The sequence below is a fragment of the Alligator mississippiensis genome, chromosome 4, assembly GCF_030867095.1.
Source record: "Alligator mississippiensis isolate rAllMis1 chromosome 4, rAllMis1, whole genome shotgun sequence".
NCBI classification, from domain to species: domain Eukaryota; kingdom Metazoa; phylum Chordata; order Crocodylia; family Alligatoridae; genus Alligator; species Alligator mississippiensis.
In genome coordinates this window covers 39,581,732-39,600,324 of record NC_081827.1, presented here as the reverse complement: position 1 = coordinate 39,600,324, position 18,593 = coordinate 39,581,732, and the positions used below count along the sequence as shown (strand labels likewise).

The following is an 18,593-nucleotide window of genomic DNA, read 5'->3' as shown; positions in this document are numbered from 1 at the left end:
CCTCAGGGATTAACATGTGGCCCCCAGCTTCCACCTGACTGTTGCTGCCCTTATCGCTCTGACTTCAGTAACAGCCAGGGTCACAGAGCTCCCCCTACCACACACAGCTCCTGCTGCACACCCTCTCCCCAGGAAGGTAAAGAATTTTTCAGGATTTTTTTCCCTCTCAAGTGTATTGTTTTGAGAAACATTACACAGGACACTGTCTTATGCTACAGAGACTTCATAATCTCCCAGTCGGATCTACTACAGTAGCACTAACCACCTGTTTTTCTTGTTTAGGTCAAGAAAGACTTCATTCAAGGATAATCAAAAGAAAACACTGGCAGAAATATTGTGGCAACACTTTTAATTTGGAGTTCTGCTTAAAGCTACCCTAAGCAGTCAAAAGCCCAAAACTGGCAACACTTAAGCTGGCACTACCTATAATTTTATAAGCAATGAACTTCAAACAGTAGCTGCACTAAGTTCACAAGCATGGCTACAGTTCTATACAGCCGATTTTAGCTAACAGAAATCAAATAGTTAAACACTATCTACCTTCCTTGTTACAGGACAATAAACTATGTTCATGTTCACTGCCTTCCCTGCCACACAAAAAAACCTTAAATTAAGGACAGTCTTTATATAAGCTTTTATCTAAGGCAAACAACAGACATTTACTTCAGCAAAGAGCACCTATTATTCTTTTGCAATTTTCCCACCTTTAAGACTATTTTCCCTTCACTGTGGAAGTAATCCTTGAACTCTTTACATGTTTTCCCTAAGTAAAAATCATAATCTCTACTCCAAGTCATTAATCTTTCTTTTAAAACACATTAGAAGCCATTTTAACTTGCATATTTGCTGAGAATAATAACCTGTATTAAAGAGTCTTTGAAGCTGCTGAGTGTAATGTTTTTTATTAATACCTCTCTGGTATGCAAGCTTTTACTACAGCGCTCATCTCAAATATGAAATAAGCACCAAAGCACCAGCATAGATTCTTGTAACAGCTCAAACTAAAGAAGCTAAAATTTCTGTCAGACTTTATACTTATCGTTTGATAAACATGGTATCTGAAAAGCTTTCTTCAAATTAAAAAAGAAAAGACCAAATATAAATATGAAGAAATGAAGATCATACAGAAATGCTTGCAACTACAAACACTTTGGGAGAGGGGGGGGCGTGCTAGAAACACTGATCAGAATTCTGGATTGAGATAACTGTCTAGGTTATCTAGGTCTAGCCAATACTGCTAATATAATCAGAGAAACAAAAGTCATTATTACAAATGTGTAGAATCTCAGATGAAGTCACAAGATTACAGAATAGGTAAACATTAACATTTCTTCCTTGTCCTTTTTAAATTTCAGCTTGAGAAGCCTATAGGATGCAGGTACATCACAACATGCAGAATAGTGTTTCTATAGAGTGTTGCAAATTTTAACATTAACACAAAATCTTAACTTAATTTTGTTTGTAGTTCAAATAAATATCCCACTTCCCTTTTAAAGTTTAAGAATCCAAGCAATATAGAATACAATGCATTTTAGTGAAACCAATTATACTGAGTCTGCTATGGACCAAATTCCGGCTTGCAGACTGAAAAATTCGCAGAAGCACTTCTTGGTAATATCTTGAATATTGGAAACTATTCATGCCTGTGAATTAAAAGAGTGACAGGTAAATTACCAAAAGGCAGTAGTTTTAATAGCCTTTCCTTGGTTTTAGAAGACAGACTGATCTCATGTAGCAAATGCATATTCTGTTAGTAAAAAAGGCATCAGCTTACACCTCTTGTTAACCTGTTTCCTTATATTTATGTTACTAGCCACTTTATACACCTCAAAGCATGTTTTCAAATCACAGTTTTGAGTACTCAAGACACTAACAGTTAGGCTCTTTATTTAAATAACTGAACTATATTGAGGTGCATGACTTTTATGCACTCATTTGAAAATGACAGCTTAGTGCTCTTGTCAGTTTTAGATTTACTTCAACTCTTTGCAGGTCTGCACAGACTATATTTGATAATTCATGTGTAACTTAAGTTGTTCCCCAATTACATATGCACCATTTTTCTAAGTTAAAAATTAATAGGTAATTAATATGGGTAATTAATATGTACAACTCTTCAAGTAAATATGTAGTGTTACATTCTTTATCCTGTCTAGGTAGCTACATTTCAAAATGCCAGCCTAAGTTTTTATAACAAGAAAGTATCCGTTTTAGAAATGCGCCACATTTGCCCCACACTATAACACTCACTGTTGCAGAGACTCCAACTCAGAAGGCAAATCGCAGCCTACATAAGCTCCATTTTCCAAGCTGTACTCCAAAAGTGCATTAAAACAGGGATCCTATTAAAAAAGTTAATGTTTAATATAATACATATGTAGTATAAACTGTATTAAAAGTTGATTAACAAGAAATGCAAAAATACAGGAGACAAACTTTTAACAAAATATTTGTCTTAAAAAACGGAGCCTGCAGATGGTGTGCTTATGAGTAATATAGGGAGACTAGTTGTTATATGTAACTAACATTTTTATTCTTTACACATTTTAGATGCATATGAAATAAGTGTAAACTCCAAATATTGCCTTCTGTGTACGCTCCTGGAAGGACAGAGCACATCTTAACCCCAACTTCTTTGATCTGTTGTAATTATATAAGAACTGGTACTGGTAATGATAGAATAGGTACAATTGCAATGAGGAGGAGAGGAATCCACAAAAACATGTATTCCATTTAACAAAACACAAGACTACTTCAAATATAAGGTGACCCCTACAATAATTAGATTCTAGACATGACAAATTTGTTATAATTTTCATCTGAGCCCAGCAGTCTCTTCTGCCCATGTGCAGGGGGGCTGGATGATCTCGTGAGGTCCTTTCCAGCCCCTAACATTTATGAATCGATGTCTAGAATCCAATTAGCGGAAGGTCATCTTAAATTCATACACCCTGACTGCTGCAGTGGAGGAAGCAATGGTAGGGAGTCAAACAGCAGTTGGGGGGACGATAGAGGGCAAGGGGGAGTCAAGTAGACTGATGCCTACCCCTTGTCTCCGGCACCTGTTCCCACTCCAGCACCTGACTCTTCATGTAATGTCTGCACCTCCCATGCCTGCTTTCTGTTGCTTGACCCCTCCCCTGCTGCCCAGCTCTTCTCCACCTGGCTGCTTAGTCACTGCTTTGGACACGCAGCTACAGCTGCAGCAGCTCTGACCCCAGGAGTGGGTTGGAGCTGCAGTTGCTGCTATTGCCACTGCAATCACTACTTCCTGGTCAGGCAAGGGCCAGAGGCAGATGAAAGATAAGAGAGAGCAGAGAAAGGACAGGTATTGGTGGGGGATATAGAAGAGGGGAGCGAAGGGAAGAGGCTACAGGGTGGCAGAGGCCACGGCTCTGATTGGCTAGGTCCAAAGTTGGAGCACCTGCTGCACCTCCCCCCCTCCTCCACTTTCAGCTGCTTAAAGTCCTTCACTGAATCCAGCCTGTGGCCTCTACATTTGAAACATTTTTAAAATTAAGCAACACTTTTTCACGCCAAGTAAATCCAAGATCAAGAATTCATATCTCCATGATATCATATGAATACAGCACATACCCAAAGACAATGCATAAAAACCTTACTTTTACAAGCACATGAGGATTTCCAACCACAATAAGTAAAGCCTTTGCTCTGGTAATGGCCACATTAAATCGTTTCGCATTAGAGACGAATCCCAGGTAGTTTCTTTCAAAGAAGGCTTCATTTGAGCGTACCTAAAATGCATAGAATAAAAAACAAAAAAAATTCTGTAACAGTCAACACTGGGTGCATCTACATGTGTCATTATGGTGATGTGATAAACTCCAGTACAAATTCAGAGCCTGTTTACAAACTAGTCAGAGGGGACCAGCAGGCTTTGGGGGAGTCCCTGTTCTCCTGAGCTCTGCCAGGAGTGACTAGAAATAACCATCACAAGCTGGCAGAAGGTAGATTCAGGCTAGACATCAGGAGGCGCTACTTCACTGTCAGGGAGGCTAGGATCTGGAACCAACTTCCGAGAGAAGTGGTGCTCGCTCCTACCCTGGGGGTCTTAAAGAGGAGGCTAGACGAACACCTTGCCGTGGTCGTTTGACCCCAGTACTCTTTCCTGCCACGGCAGGGGTCGGACTTGATGATCTACTCAGGTCCCTTCCGACCCTACAAACTATGAAACTATGAAATTATCACAGCACCTTAACAGCATGTGTAGATGCTCAAACTGCTGTGGTCCAGATGCTGTGCCTGGTACTGCAGCAATTTGAGTTGGGGAGTTGGGGAAGAGCAACTCTGGGCTGGCAGGGGATATGGGGGGGTGACAGGGGGGAGTGAGTAGTCAGTCCTGGCCTCCGGGAGGTGGTGGCAGTGGTGAAGGTGATGGAGCTGGCTGGGCACAAGAGTGCCCCAGTGTGTGGAGCCTGTGGCTAGGCAGCAGGCAGGGGTCCAGCCCCCTGCTGCCTGGGCTAACTGGGCACAAACGTACTCCTGGGTCAGCATTTACACGTGCATTTAGGTAGATTTTTGTAGCAGTAAAATACTACTGTCCCCAAAAGTATTGTCTAATGGTGGTGAAAATTAGTTTGCTGCAGTCTAATGATATTGCACATGTAGACTGTGACACTACACCACAAATGAGTCTACTGCACAGTTAAGTGCATGTGTGGATACACCCACTAAGAAGGAAACAAGCCAGCAACACTGCAGTCAATTTTTTGATTTCTTACTGCACTAATTTATATAACAACATGGGCAAATTAAAGACAGGTCCCTTACTGCAGTCCAAACTTGTTGAATCCTGACCTGGGGGAATCACAAGGTGGGCTGTGACTGCACTTTATGCTATTTACTGCTCTATTTGTACTTATGACCATTATGGGACCTAATGAATGGGGTACCAAAGGAGTCACGAGAGCTGTATTCAATTTTCTGCTTCACTACAACATTCCTTAGTGACCTATGGCAAATCAATTACAAGTCTCAATAAAATACAGTAATGGTTCCCTCATTACCTTGCTGGGGTGCCATGAAAGCATGTACATTAAAGGGTATGAAGTGGTATCATATTACACTAATGGAGATTATAGAGACTATGCTTGTATGGTACAAGAGCTAATTAGACAAAACATCAACTAATATATACCAAACAGCCAAAGTTAACTTCCGATTGTTATGATCCAGAATAATTTGTTTCTAGCAACCAGCTTAAATCTGGCCAGTTTCAAATCCCCCTGCTTATGTTTAAATGTAGTGTAGATAAAGGCAGGTTTAAAAGTAAAAGGCACATTTTTGTATTAGAAAATATTTGTAAAATACAAGACACTGAACATTTTAGTCTTCATAAATATTTACCACAATCATCTGAGATGCTACAGCATTAGCCTATACTAAAAAGCTAGGATATTAGGTGCTGTGTTTATACAGACTGTTGGAAAATGTTTTCAGACTGACCACCATCACAGAGGCAAGGATTTCTTAGGATGTTATCTTTTATTGAACCAACAGTATAGCTGGGATAGAGGTAGACAAGCTTTCAAATGCAAGACATTCTTTATCAGGTCTGAGACAACACAGCACATTTTAAGAAACAGTCGTAAGAGCAGGGAGAGAAATGCCCAGGTGTAGCAGACACCAATTAGCAGAAGAAAAGCAGCTGTTTGTTCCCCAGGCAAATTTGAGAATAAAAATTCATAAATTGGCTGAACATGAAGAACCAAGATCTTTACAATGATATAGGTTTTCTGGCTCATTATAACCTGCCTGATCCATGAATTCTCCCACACATGAAAGGTGAGAATGACCTTCCTCTCTTTGACAGGCCTAGATTTCCTTTTAATCAGAGTTTTTTCTCCTGCTAATTGGTTGTCTGCTACACTTGGGAATTTCTCACCCCTCCTTACAATCTTTTCTTTAACTATACTGTGTTGGCTCTAACTGTTCAGACCTAATAAAAAAAGTCTCGCATTCAAAAGCTTGTCTAACATTATCCCAACTATCTAGTTGGTCCAGTAAAAGCACTCTAAGAAATCCTGGCCACTTGCATAAAGCTGGACCATCATGGCTACATCATTCAAACCATCATTAAGAGGCATATGAAAAAAAATAAAAAGAAAAAATCGACTACATACAGTAGATAATATAATAACCAAGTACTCCTGCCCTTGAAACTCCTCCACAGAGCCAACTTTAATATCCATCAAATCAACATTTCGCAGAAGAAATCGGATTTTTTCTACCTAAAAAGATATTTGAAGAAAGTAGTTTCTAGATTAGAGAACAATTAATCAAATTTTTTTTTTACATCAATAAAACACATACACATGTACAAAATACGTATTTTAAAATCTGTATCTCTCCACTACCGTGTGCGAAAAACAGCAGTTGTTAATAAGAGATGTTGTGAGTACAGAAAGTTATTTGGAAAAAAGTGTCATTCAACACCTAACTCTGAAATACCCACCACCAGTATTTAGATAAAAGTCAAGGTACACTTTTTTTCCTATGGACAAAGCTAGTAGCACTCAGAAAACCTACCATGATAAATACTTCTTAACATGAGAAAGCAGCAGAACATGTCCTTTTCCATTGCTGCCAGTTTTATATAAGATTAGAGTTTTATAGAGACATTAAGTGTGATTGATAGTACAAGAATATCGAAAGTGAAAGTTTTTATTGGACCAAGTGTATTACCAACCATACACTTGGTCCAATAAAAGTTATCACTCACAAGAATTATTGTCCTTTGCATATCACTTAAATCACCATAGCAACGTCACCTCGCACTACCATTGATGGTACACTAAGTGATACAAGTAGCAAAAGTTTGAAGTTTATGATATTTTCTTGAATTAAATAGCCTGGTTAGAGATGTAATCATGTACTAGTTGAAATACAGCAATTTATAAAATGTATAAAAATCAGATCCATACCTGTTTACGATATGGTGTAATCACTCCAATATCACTCACTGACACTGCATTGCTTACATTTTTAGCAAGAAGGCAACAATAACGCATTACTTGAACTGCTTCTGTAGGATTAAACCAAGATGGGTTGTGTTCTTCACGTGTTTCATTGCCCTGCATCAGGAGATGGCAAAGAAGATGGTCAGGCATTGAGAGTGATTACAGATTTAGCCTAAAATATTTACCGATTGCCTTAGTGCTTAGAATCATGTTTTGTTAAGAACTGAAATTATACTGCTCTATAATGGCTAATAAGTTTAGTTAGCTGCAGCATACTGCAGAGATACTAAAGTTACCTCTAATGAGCCAGCTTTGGTATTGGAAACAGTCGGGCGATGAAAGCACTGAATTCCACACAGGCTAGTCTCCACTGAGAGCTAGCTGTATGTCTACTTTATACCACTGCATAGGCATATTCTAAGATCTTTGCATATTATTTATTTCACTACGTTTCTGAAACTGGGAAGGCTACCCTAAGATACATTAGCAAAAGACATTCAGAAGGTGTATCTATAAAATCTGCAATTTGATTTGAGAAAAAAAATAAGAAGCTAATTACTGTACTTCCAAGAATATGAAATTTGTCACCATATCTTACCTACCAACCATCCTTATCCCATTTTAACAACATGGATATTTTACATACCTTCATGCCATGAAAAATTAGTGGAAACCCCTTCCTGGGTAATCTTTCCCAACCCAACAAAGAAGTTACTACTGAAATATCTGCACAAACTTCCAGTTCTTTATGATAAAAGAGTTTAGATGGCAAAGCAAGCAAAGCAGAATGTGATCTATAATTCTTCACAAGCTTTGTAATCTGCAAGGAGGAAGAAAAAAAAGACACCCAAAATTAAATTAAAAGAATTAAATGAAACTACACCCCCTCCATTAATAATGGCACAGCAATAAAAAAAATACTGCTGACTTGAAATATTAACAGCTCAAGGAAAAGATCTCCAAATTTTGCATTTAATAAAGCTCTGTGCTGATATTCACTTTGGTTTATTAAAAAAGAAAAGAAAACTGTTTTTATGAAATGCTTCCATCTTCTCTCAAACCCTAAAGAAACTGTGATGAATCTGTTAAATAGGATGATGCCATTCCCACTAATTGTTTCCCCACTGAGCTCCCTAAAATGGACATTCAGGTATATTTCCTTACAAGAAACAGCCTTGAGAAAGCAACAGAGTATGAGAAGCCATGAGCAGTAAAAAAACTAGATGCAGAGGAACTGGCAGAGAACCATACAGAGCAAAGTGCAGCAGAAGCCAGGAAACCATGTGTGGTAACAGTGTGATTGTCTGACATTGAAGCCAGGTTCAGATCTGTGCAGAATTATAGGGAAGTAACAGAAATAGACATGACACCTGTGCAGAAGGGGCCAACTAATTAATAGTACATAATGTCAAAAAGATAATTCTCAAAACTTTTACATAGCTAACACCTAGCACCTTAAGTGCTGAAAATCCCTGTTGCTCCCAATAACTTAAATACTTGTTTCTGGGTATGAACTGCATTGGTCTTGGCTTTCCTGAGCAGTTAAGGATTTAAACATGAACAAGAAACTGTTGATATACACAGACTAGGGTTTCTTTGACCTACTTCTGTAGGTTCCTTAGAGCATACTTACCATGATCAGACCCTTAGAAGCAAGGGAAGGAGCTGGTGCTGGCACCTCTTTTATCCACTAATCCAGTGGATAGAGTAGTAAGGATGAGAGGGGCAAGTATTCAACCTGTTTCAGGCAACCTGCCCTTGTATCTCTCTCATCTTAGGAGAGTGCCCAAACACTGAAGATATTCTTGGGTAGGGTTCCCTCACTTCCTTCTGTTTAATTTTCCATAAGTAGAACAGCTTCTATATTCATTACACCAGAGAAAACACAACTTTGTAGCCTGGTTGGGGAACTCACCTGCAAGCATCAGATACCTCAGTTCCAATGCCTGTACAGGCACCCAAACCACAGCTAGAAGGCAAGGTCAGCTTCTTAGGCAGATGATTTTGATGCTAGGTCTAATCTTTGGGGAGCGCTCGAACTACCAGGCTCTTTACTCCTTGGCTTTTTAGTAACACAGAAGCTACACTGGTGACACCATCATAACTGCTTTGCAACACATGCACCGTAAGCTAGACCTAACTTTAGAGAAAGTTTACAGCTGTTAAGGGACGCAATCCGCAAACTAGGCACATAACTCTTGGAAGGCAGATCTTCTTATCCAAGAGGCTGGCTTTGGTGAATCCCATTCTTAGGTTATGAACTCAAAGTAGCTCTAGGCCTGAAGAACTGTAACTGTCAATTGGAACAACTTCCCTCCCATCTCAAAAAAGGATAATTATTATTAGGCTCAGCTTTAATCATTTAAGTTACTGTATGCAGATATTCATAACCTTACCTATGGATGGGAAGAAGGGGAAATTACTCTTTCCCTTTAGCCATATGTTTGTATGATTGCTAGAGCCTACAGGGCCTAGCAGCTGAAGCATCTTGCATGTGTGCTTCTGAACTGTGGTAGCTTGGCACATGTTACTAGTACTTTAAATGCCTGGTGTACTGCAGGACCAGGCAGCTATATTACAGAAGTCTGTGTATTCTCTCATTTACTTTACCTCAACAGTCAGTTGAAAAATAGACTCAAGTCAGTTAGTCATACCCTATGTTAACAATCCTTCACTAAAGAAAGCATGACAAGGGGACACAAACTCTTTACATATGCATACCAACAGGCTACCACAATGACAGGAAAGAACAATAAACACAATCTAACTCCTTCCCCCTTCTGCACACATCACTGCAGTTATTTTCTCATCTCGAGATCAGACAAGAGTTTAGGAAAAATAAGGATCCAACTCTTGGATGGGAAAATTTTGAAGTACTCTAACTGTCTTGGATAATTTAGCAAGTGGGTCTCCTTCAAATAGATCAATGTAACCAATACTTCCTGGTTTTAGACTTAGACCATTACAGTTCAAATATACTTTGGCTTTTTGACAAGAATAAAGGTATTAGCCCTTATGTCCTGAACAGATTCCTACTATGGTGATCATCACTCAGATTCCTACTATGGTAACACTTGCACAACTCCACAATTTCATTTTTGTGTAGGGCGTGCATGAGATTCTGATCAGGCAAGGAAGCTCAGATAATGTGTTTTAAGTCTTCAAGTCCTCCAGCAAAATGCTAGACAATAAAACCTGAAATGACTTCCTTTATATAATCAGAAATTAACCAAGGGGAAACTGAGCAACACACAGTATTTTCCTTTTTTCCTGTGGATCACTTTTTTTTAAATCAGTAGAAAATTTTGGTCTAACTTACCAGCAGAGGATTATATGACCCACAAACACCAAAAGTATCCTCATCTCTCAGGTACAGAGACAATGCCATCAGTCTTTCCAACATGGATGAAACTAATCCATAAGCAACTGCAAGTCTAGATTTTATTACTGGTCCTAGCTGCATTGGATCCCCGGCAAGAACTATCTGTAGGTACAGTAAAAACCATTTGTATTAGAGGCAAATATTTACACCAGAAAGGTTAATTAAATTACTATAAAACACTGTGGGTCACTGGGTCTAACAACTATTTTCATAATACATTAACTTGGTATCCGACTCCCCTACTAAGCCAAGATGCTTGTTACTGTCAAGAACACATTTATATTCTGATACAATGCACACTTGTTTGCACCTGAAACTGTTCAATTTAGAAAGATAATTCCTACAACTTGAAAAAATACTGAAAGTTAAAATATACAGCACTTGAAACTAAAAGCTTTAAGGTAAGTAATAACTTCCATTTATAATGCAATACATTTTATTACAAGTTCTCAGAACTATATACTAATTTCCTGGAAATAAGCAGCTTATATGACATCATTTCAGGGTTTGTGATAACTCATTTGAAGTCACTACTGTAAGTGGAAAAAAAGCAAGCCTACTTCTTTTGGTGTGCTTTTAGCAAGCAATTTTAGTAAATACCTGTCCATTAACTTCAGAAATCAATCCAAGAGGAATTAGGCATTCTGGTTCAGTTGCCTGCCCTGCTTCATCCACAAATGCATGTGTGAAGTGCCCACACCTAGAATTAAATAGAATGTACTCAAATAACAGTGTTGCTTTAGGTTTAGTATATTCTGCCACCCTGTGGTTGACCTAGGCAAAGTAATTCTGAAAAGTTTACAAGGATTATGTCTGTGTGCTGTACATAGTCAGATCCTAGCGAACACAAAAGTATTTCCATAATTGAAGACTTTAAAGTAGAATAAACTTTGCCCTGATCTTTGATTTTTGCCATATTCTGAAATTATAAACAAACATTCCCTACCTTTAACTTGGTCATAACAAAATTTTTAAGTTGATAAGCAAATTACACTTTTCCTTACCCTTTCACTTTCTTCCATTTCAAGCAGCAGCAAAACAACTAGTTTAGCACTAACAATCTCTAGGCTGCCTTCTTCCACACAGTAAGTACACTAGTAACTCTTGAGTTGAATGGGTTTGAATGTATCAACCTACAGATGGTTACAACTGAAGTAAACAAAAGTCTAGCAGTCCTTGTTAGTATTAACTACTAAAACGCATTCAGCACAGTATGGCCCCTGACATCAACACAACTGGTAAGGGAGCCAGAAGGAAACACCGTTGTACAGAGAAAAAACCCTGCATCAACGAGCCTCCTTTTTTTGATGGATTTACCTCTACTTTGAAAATCTGGAAGAATCTCCAAATTTACCATGGAGAAGAGGCTGACAAACTTTAATAGGTCTAAAAACTTAGCTATGAATGTAGTGCTTTAACAGTTAATAGTTCTCCTATTAAAGCTGAAAGTATTTTGCAGAGTGGCCCAATTTTCAGTTTTGCAGACTGTCCCTTCACATTGAAAACATACATATGCATCTATAGTACCTTATTCCTATTTGATAAAACATTCCAGCACTGCTGCATGTGGTGATTATTATTCTAAACCGTGAAGCTTTCCAAATGTCTTCCCCATCTTTGCAATAAAGTTTCACTGTATCACTGATTGCCTGCAAACATAGGAGACTTATTTACTATATGTTTCTATTATTAAAAAAACCCCATATACTAAAAACCTACAAATACAGCTACATAAGTCAATTACTATAAGGTAAGCTCATTGTGTTGACCACTCTGCAGTAGTTGCCCGTCTGCATGTTCTAGCCCCAAAATAAGTGTAAGACAACTTATCTTAGTTTCATTGTGTGCATGCTCTTACCCTTCAACCAGCTGTGCAGAGCAGTCAGTCTGTTAGTATAAGTTCACCCCCTTGCAGTAACTTGCTTGTGAAGCTATTGCACATGACATAGCTTCTAGGCTAAGTATAGACAGTCAAAAACCTCGAGGCTGAATTGTTTTAATCTTCGCAGGTTAGTCTAAACCAGGGGTTTTCAACCTTGTTTGAACAGTGTACCCCCAGTGGCCAGTTGAAGAGCGGTGGGTAGCAGCAGCTGGTCATGGAGTGAGGGCGGGGTGGTGGTGGAAAGTGCACACAGAGCGGTGGCATGAGGTGGTGGATGGTGACCGCCACTGCATGTAAGCTTCTTCCTCCATGTCCAGCCAGCTGCACAGCACCTGTTTGACCTGCAGAGGGGTGCCACTGCCCTTGCCCCACCCAGCCCTGCTCCTGTGAGGCAGCAGTGTGGGATGGCAGTGCTGTCCCCTCCTGCCTGCACATATCCCCTGGGACATTTCAAAATACCCCCTGGCCAGAAGCTGGGGGGGGGGGGAGGTGCTCTACAGCAAATAGTTTGGGCCAAAGCTAACCTGCCCACCCTCCAAGTGGGGGGTTTGCAGGGGAGGTACAAAGCATCCTGGCACGCTGGGGGACTAAGTCACCTTGAATCTAGAGGGGATCTGGGACAGAAGTTCAATAACACGATTTAACCTAAATGAGTTAGGTCTGATACTAACTACATCCATCCAGATACATCTTAAACTGGTTCAAGCAATTTCGAAGGTTTACACGTACTGAACTTGTGTTGTGTTATAAATTTGAATTTGTTTCCGATCACATATACCTGTTTATGTGCAACTTCTGTCCCTAGGCCTAGAGACTACTTTGAAGATCAAAACTACTCCTCTCAAAATTTTTAAACTGCAGAAGTACTGCAGTAAGATTTTATTTTAGAAGCTATACACTGGTTAATATTTTTTGGACTGAATCATGAACTTGAGGGTCAAATTTTCATGAGCTTTCCCAAAGGAGGAGGAGAAGGAATGCAAAATAAAGCACAATACGTTTATTGCTAAAAAAAAAATCTTTAGTAGTTTTTGAACCAAATTTGAACACATACACAAGCAGGACAGAGTAGAAATAAGTGTCATAAGTTGCTGTGCAGATTGGGGTCATTTACTCTTTGTAAATGGACTCAATTTGAGAGAAAGTCCCATTATCTCAGCCTGATTTTACTGCACTTTCTTACAAGGTGCCAGAGAAAGCACATGAAATCCGTTGGACATGAATGGGCTACTTGTGGAAAAAACACTGCACAGCATGTTAAGTATAACATCAGTTTACACCATTCTATCAAATGCTATTAAATATTTTTCAATTCATTTATAGTGAATTATTTTTTATTCTGAAAGTACATCTGCAGTTTTCCCTAGCCAGCTTCAACTATGGCAATATGTTACAGAAGGAACACTTAAGTTAAAAGTTTGCAGTCTTTTTTAGTATTTAAAATTGCCAAATTTCTGCATATTTACCTCCTCACTTCTGCAGCTAGCATTAACTCTAACCATAGCTCCTGGTTTTAGCAGGTTACTTTCATGCAGCCGTAAGCAAATTAAATCCGTTGCACTGTTAGATGGTGCGCATACCAAAATTCGACTGCCTGGTAAAGTATAATATATCTGCATTTAGGAAGAGAAAAGAGTTTTTATTAATTGAAACTTACAAAAAAACCTGTTTCAAAATAAAGCATGTATTCAAAATAAGCCGTTAAAACAGATAATTCTGAATTCCATGACTTCATAATTCAGTTTAATTTTGAAGAAACACTTCTTAATAAATAACATCTTATTTGTCTTAATCAACAGATTATTTCCTCTCAAACTGAGATGATGTAGTCTTCAATGGTTATATACAGGAACCTACTGAAATCAAGGAGGCAGTTGGCTGATTTTGTGAGATGTTCATGGGGCCGGCTGCGATTTTTGAGGGCTTACTGAGATGGGACCCCTCATACTTCTAGCCAAGGAGCACCGGTGGCGCCCCCCACCCCCCCCTGCTGCTCTTTGGCAGAGGGCTGTCCATCACATCAGCCCTTCCCTTGCCACTGACTGGCAAAGAGGGGCAGGACTGCAAAGCAGGTAGCAATCTCAGCCAATCAGTGGAAAGGGGCAGCCACCACCTTGGCTGTTCCCCTTCGCGCTGGCAGGGCCCCCTCCCACAACAGGCTGTGAGGCTGGGCTGCAGCAGCCATAAGGACTGCTGGCTCCCACTGGGTAACCAGCATTTTATTTTTATTTATTTATTTTATTTCATGGATGTCACAGACAATGCTCCATTTCATGGTTTCTGTGAAATCCATGGAAACGTGAACTGAGTAGTCCCTAATTATATATACGAGCGGAGGAGCCACATGACAGGTAGCCCTCTCAGCCAATCAGTAGCAAAGGGCAGCTGCCATCTTGGCTGCTCTCCTTCGCACCAGCAGGGCCCACCCCACAACCAGAGGGCTGCAAGGCCAGGCCGCAGCAGCCATGAGGACCTCTGGCTACCACTGGGGAGCCAGCATTTTATTTTTAGCAAGTTTTCTTTTTTATTTCAGATTTAGCAGACAATGCCTGATTTTGTGGTTTCTGCGAAATCCACGCAATTGTGAATTGAGTAGGTCCCTAGTTTTATTTTTTATATATATTTTCACCAGAGCTTTAAATTAAAATACCAAAATAATATAAGAAAAGGCTGAACAAAAATCATTTAAAGATTTTTTTAATACACATTTGTGTAGAGATCTTCTCTCTACACTGAGGTTGAAATGTATTGAAAAAAACTTGAAAGATTCAAAGGTAAAATTAAGTAAAACCCATTAAATATAAGCATAATTGAAATATTTTAGTTTTTATTTTGGTAATTATGTGCAATCATGTGGTGATGCCAAGTGATTATTTTGTCATCTGTTACCTGTAAAATAGCTTCTATTATTGTTACAGTCTTTCCAGTTCCTGGTGGTCCAAAGAGAACATAAGGAGTTGGACGGCATTCACCGCTGAGGATTCTTTTCACTGCTAATTTCTGATGCTCGTTCAGCACAGGATTGAAAAATTCGTAGTCTCTCATCTTGGGTGTCATGACTTCCATGACTATACTCAAAGCAGGTAAGTGTATTTTATAAGCACAATGGGGAAGAGATTTACTATGATGATCATACAACATTAAACTGACAAAATTTAAAGTGATGCAGACTTTATAACAAAATCATTTTAAAATTACAGGGGCAGCTCAAATTAGCAAATTGGCAACTTATAACACTACCATTTCCATTCCCAACAACAACAAAGCACAATTTGTCTTTGTTTCACAGGCATATTGTGTGATTTTTATTTTAAGGTCAAAGACATTTTAAACTAAAAAGCAAAAAGGGATCTATTATGGAAATAATCCTTGCACATTTTCTCTGAAAAACTGGGAAGTGCTCAACATCCTTTCTGGTATATCTACACTATAACTGAACACAATAATCCAGTAATATTCTTCCTAGCACCACACAAAAGTAACAGCATCTAGAATTGCTTAGAAAGCTGGTTCCAATGCCATTTCACTGGGTCCAAAGTATTTCAGTTGGAAAATTAGGTGTTCTTTGATTCTTTAGTTGCTACGTTGTAAGCTAGAGTGAAAATTTAGCTACCCTTCCCAAACTTTGTGTAGATGCTTCAGGATTCATTAAGAGTGCCTTTTAAAGTAAGGTATTCTACCTTGTCCTTAGTTCATAGTAAGAGTGTCCAAACTGATGTAGAAGGCCTAGAACTAGAGGTACACCGATACATTGGTCCGATATTGGATCAGTACCGATATGAAGAAAATTTTTGTATTAGGTATCGGCCTGATGGGGCCAATAAATGCCCATGTTGTGTGCAGCCACAGCTCAGCATGGAGCAGAGCTGGCAGTGTGGAGAGCTGCCTCCAACTGGTAAGTCGGAAGGGGAAGGGGGAGGGAAGGGCTGCGATGGGCCAGATCAACACCCCCTGCAGTGAGGGAGGGGGCAGGTGTTGCCCAGCCAGGGAAGGGGAGGAGGGTGCGGGACAGAGGCGTGACTCGTGGAGTGGGGGTAGCTCCCACAGCTGCTTGCACCCCGGGAGGGCGGGGGGGTGCATGTGCTCAATGGCCTGCCTCCACCCAAGCGCCGGGAAAAGCTGGGGTCGTGGTGCATGGTGCTGGGAGTTGAGCTACAGCGAAATTTGGGGTGGCTGCAGCCTCCTCCCAGTGCCACCAGAGTCTGCTCTGAGCCCAGCCCCCTGCAAAGAAAGCCCCACATAGTGCCGGCTACACCCCACAGCTGCAGCCTGCACCACGCTGATCCAGAGGCACGCTTCCCCTCCCTCCTGGGGTGCAAGCAGTGGTGGGAGCTGCGCCTCTGTTCTGCAGCCCCCCCCCCCCCCCCCAACACCTGGCTGGGCAGCCCCTGCCCTTACCCCCTCCCTCCCTCACCGCAGGGGGCATTGAGCTGTTCCCTCAACACCCCTTCCCCCTATCCTTCCACCATACCAGACTTACCACATGGAGGCAGCTGTATCAGATATTGGATTGGTATTTGTCGATATGCCTCCTTAAATATTGCCTGTCGGTATCGGTCCCCAAAATATCTATCGGTGCACCTCTACCTAGAACATTATAATTTAACATCCACATGGATTCCTGCTGGACTGTTCCAGTGCAAGGCACCTGGTGCTTCCAGGGTCTGGGGCTCAGTAAAAAGTCCACCACCAGACAGACTGCTCCAGGGCTGCCAGGCTGTTTGTCCTAAAACCATGAATATCCGAGCCACCTCCCAGCTCTGCGGCACGGATCCTTAAAGCCTCAGCTAAAGATAGGGTGCTTAAAGACATGCAACAATGCAGGCCAGGGCTTCCAAGTTCTGTAGTACTGAGATAGTCTGTGGTAGCCTGCCTTGAATCACAAATCCTGGGAAACCCTACAGCTTGGTCAGTGAAACAGATATTCTTTTCAGTTTCACTGTTGCTATTATGAGAGCTGATATGTAATGAGCAGGTGCTACAGAACTCAACTACAAATACTGCCATAATAAATGTAATCCTTCACGACTAATAATTGGTATGGTCTATCAATTGATTATTTTTAAATTAATTTAACAAAAATTTCATTGACTGTATATTTTAAAACCCAAATGAGAGACTGAATCCCTTAAAGAAATCCAAGATTACATCAACACAGAGAGAGAGAGATAATTAGCCATGTTATCTTATGCATCTAATTCAGTTAGTCTTCAAGGTGCATCTCTATCCTGCCTTTTATATCAGCACAGTTACCTTTAAAATCAGCCACCTTTGCAATTGCATCCAAAATGACAAAAACGTTTGATAATAACCATTTTCTATAAAAGTGTACGGATTTACATTAATAAATGGCATCATCCTTTAATTCTTTAAAGACTAGGTCTCCTTTCTCACTTTCCAGAATTTTACAAGGTGTCAAATTAAAAACGAAACATGTTAAAATAATTTAAGCTCCTTTGTTAACATGGTAACCTATTTGGTATGGAAGAGGAATACAGCAGACATAACTAAATTTTATGAACGCTTTTGACATTTATAAGAATAGCATATGGAAATAAATTGGAGAATAGTGGACTAAACAACAATCCATTTTACGGATTGACAGTCTGCAAGCAAAGAACATTTCTAAATGAACTGGTACCAGATTGGCAGGAAGTTCCTTAAATCAACAAGTAGCATTTGGGTCTAATGCTACTTAAAATTTGTATTAATGACTAGGATTCAGGTAGACAGATGCAAGGATATCTATCAAATATGTAGGCAATATAAAACCTGGAGACACTACAAGCACTTTGTAGGACAGATTTAAAATTTAAAGGGATCTAGAGAAATTGGTGGATGTGGCAATAGACAACAACATGAAATTTAACACAGACAAATGTAAGGTGCAGGTGCTACACACAGAGAAGAGAAACCAAATGCACAAATACAGAAAGGGGGTAAACTATTTTGGTAATTGCACTGCCAAAAAGGATCTGAGGATTATGGTGGACCATGAACTCAACATGAGACAGTCCAGTGCTATCACAAAGGCGGCATGTGCAATTTTAGGTTGTATTAACAGCAGTTTTGTATGCAAGACACAGAAGATGACAGTACTATTTTACTAGATGTGGGATATGAATCAGCTGTAGTACTATATATCACTTCTGGGCACTTATGAAAAATATAGGATGTGGAGAAACTGGATTCATACAAAGATGCTTAAAGTATTGAAAAACAAGTGATTTGGAGGAAAGGTGATTAAACTAAGTATATCACCTTGGAAAAAATATGAAAGATGGTGGATGTTATAGCAGTTTTCTTTTTAAGGCTTCCATAAAGATGGAGAAAACAACTTTTCTCTTGG

The 18,593-nt window shown here is 39.8% G+C and overlaps 1 protein-coding gene across 2 annotated transcripts in view; it reads right to left on the bottom strand.

Moving 5' to 3' along the window:
* Positions 1-332: 332 nt before the first annotated feature.
* Positions 333-18,593, bottom strand: part of MOV10L1 (Mov10 like RNA helicase 1) — a 55,545-nt gene continuing 37,284 nt past the window's right edge. Inside the window, exons 17-27 of one of the 2 annotated variants that reach the window (XM_059725905.1) lie at positions 15,134-15,312; positions 13,711-13,857; positions 11,890-12,011; positions 10,963-11,062; positions 10,300-10,464; positions 7,627-7,800; positions 6,945-7,094; positions 6,144-6,251; positions 3,624-3,755; positions 2,251-2,342; positions 333-1,643 (exon numbers count right to left, since the gene is read on the bottom strand). In XM_059725905.1, coding sequence (XP_059581888.1) covers positions 1,634-1,643; positions 2,251-2,342; positions 3,624-3,755; positions 6,144-6,251; positions 6,945-7,094; positions 7,627-7,800; positions 10,300-10,464; positions 10,963-11,062; positions 11,890-12,011; positions 13,711-13,857; positions 15,134-15,312 — 1,379 coding nt within the window. In that variant the 3' untranslated portion in view covers positions 333-1,633. The remainder of the gene's footprint in view (positions 1,644-2,250; positions 2,343-3,623; positions 3,756-6,143; positions 6,252-6,944; positions 7,095-7,626; positions 7,801-10,299; positions 10,465-10,962; positions 11,063-11,889; positions 12,012-13,710; positions 13,858-15,133; positions 15,313-18,593) is intronic. The other variant, XM_019491612.2, reaches the window with a different exon arrangement.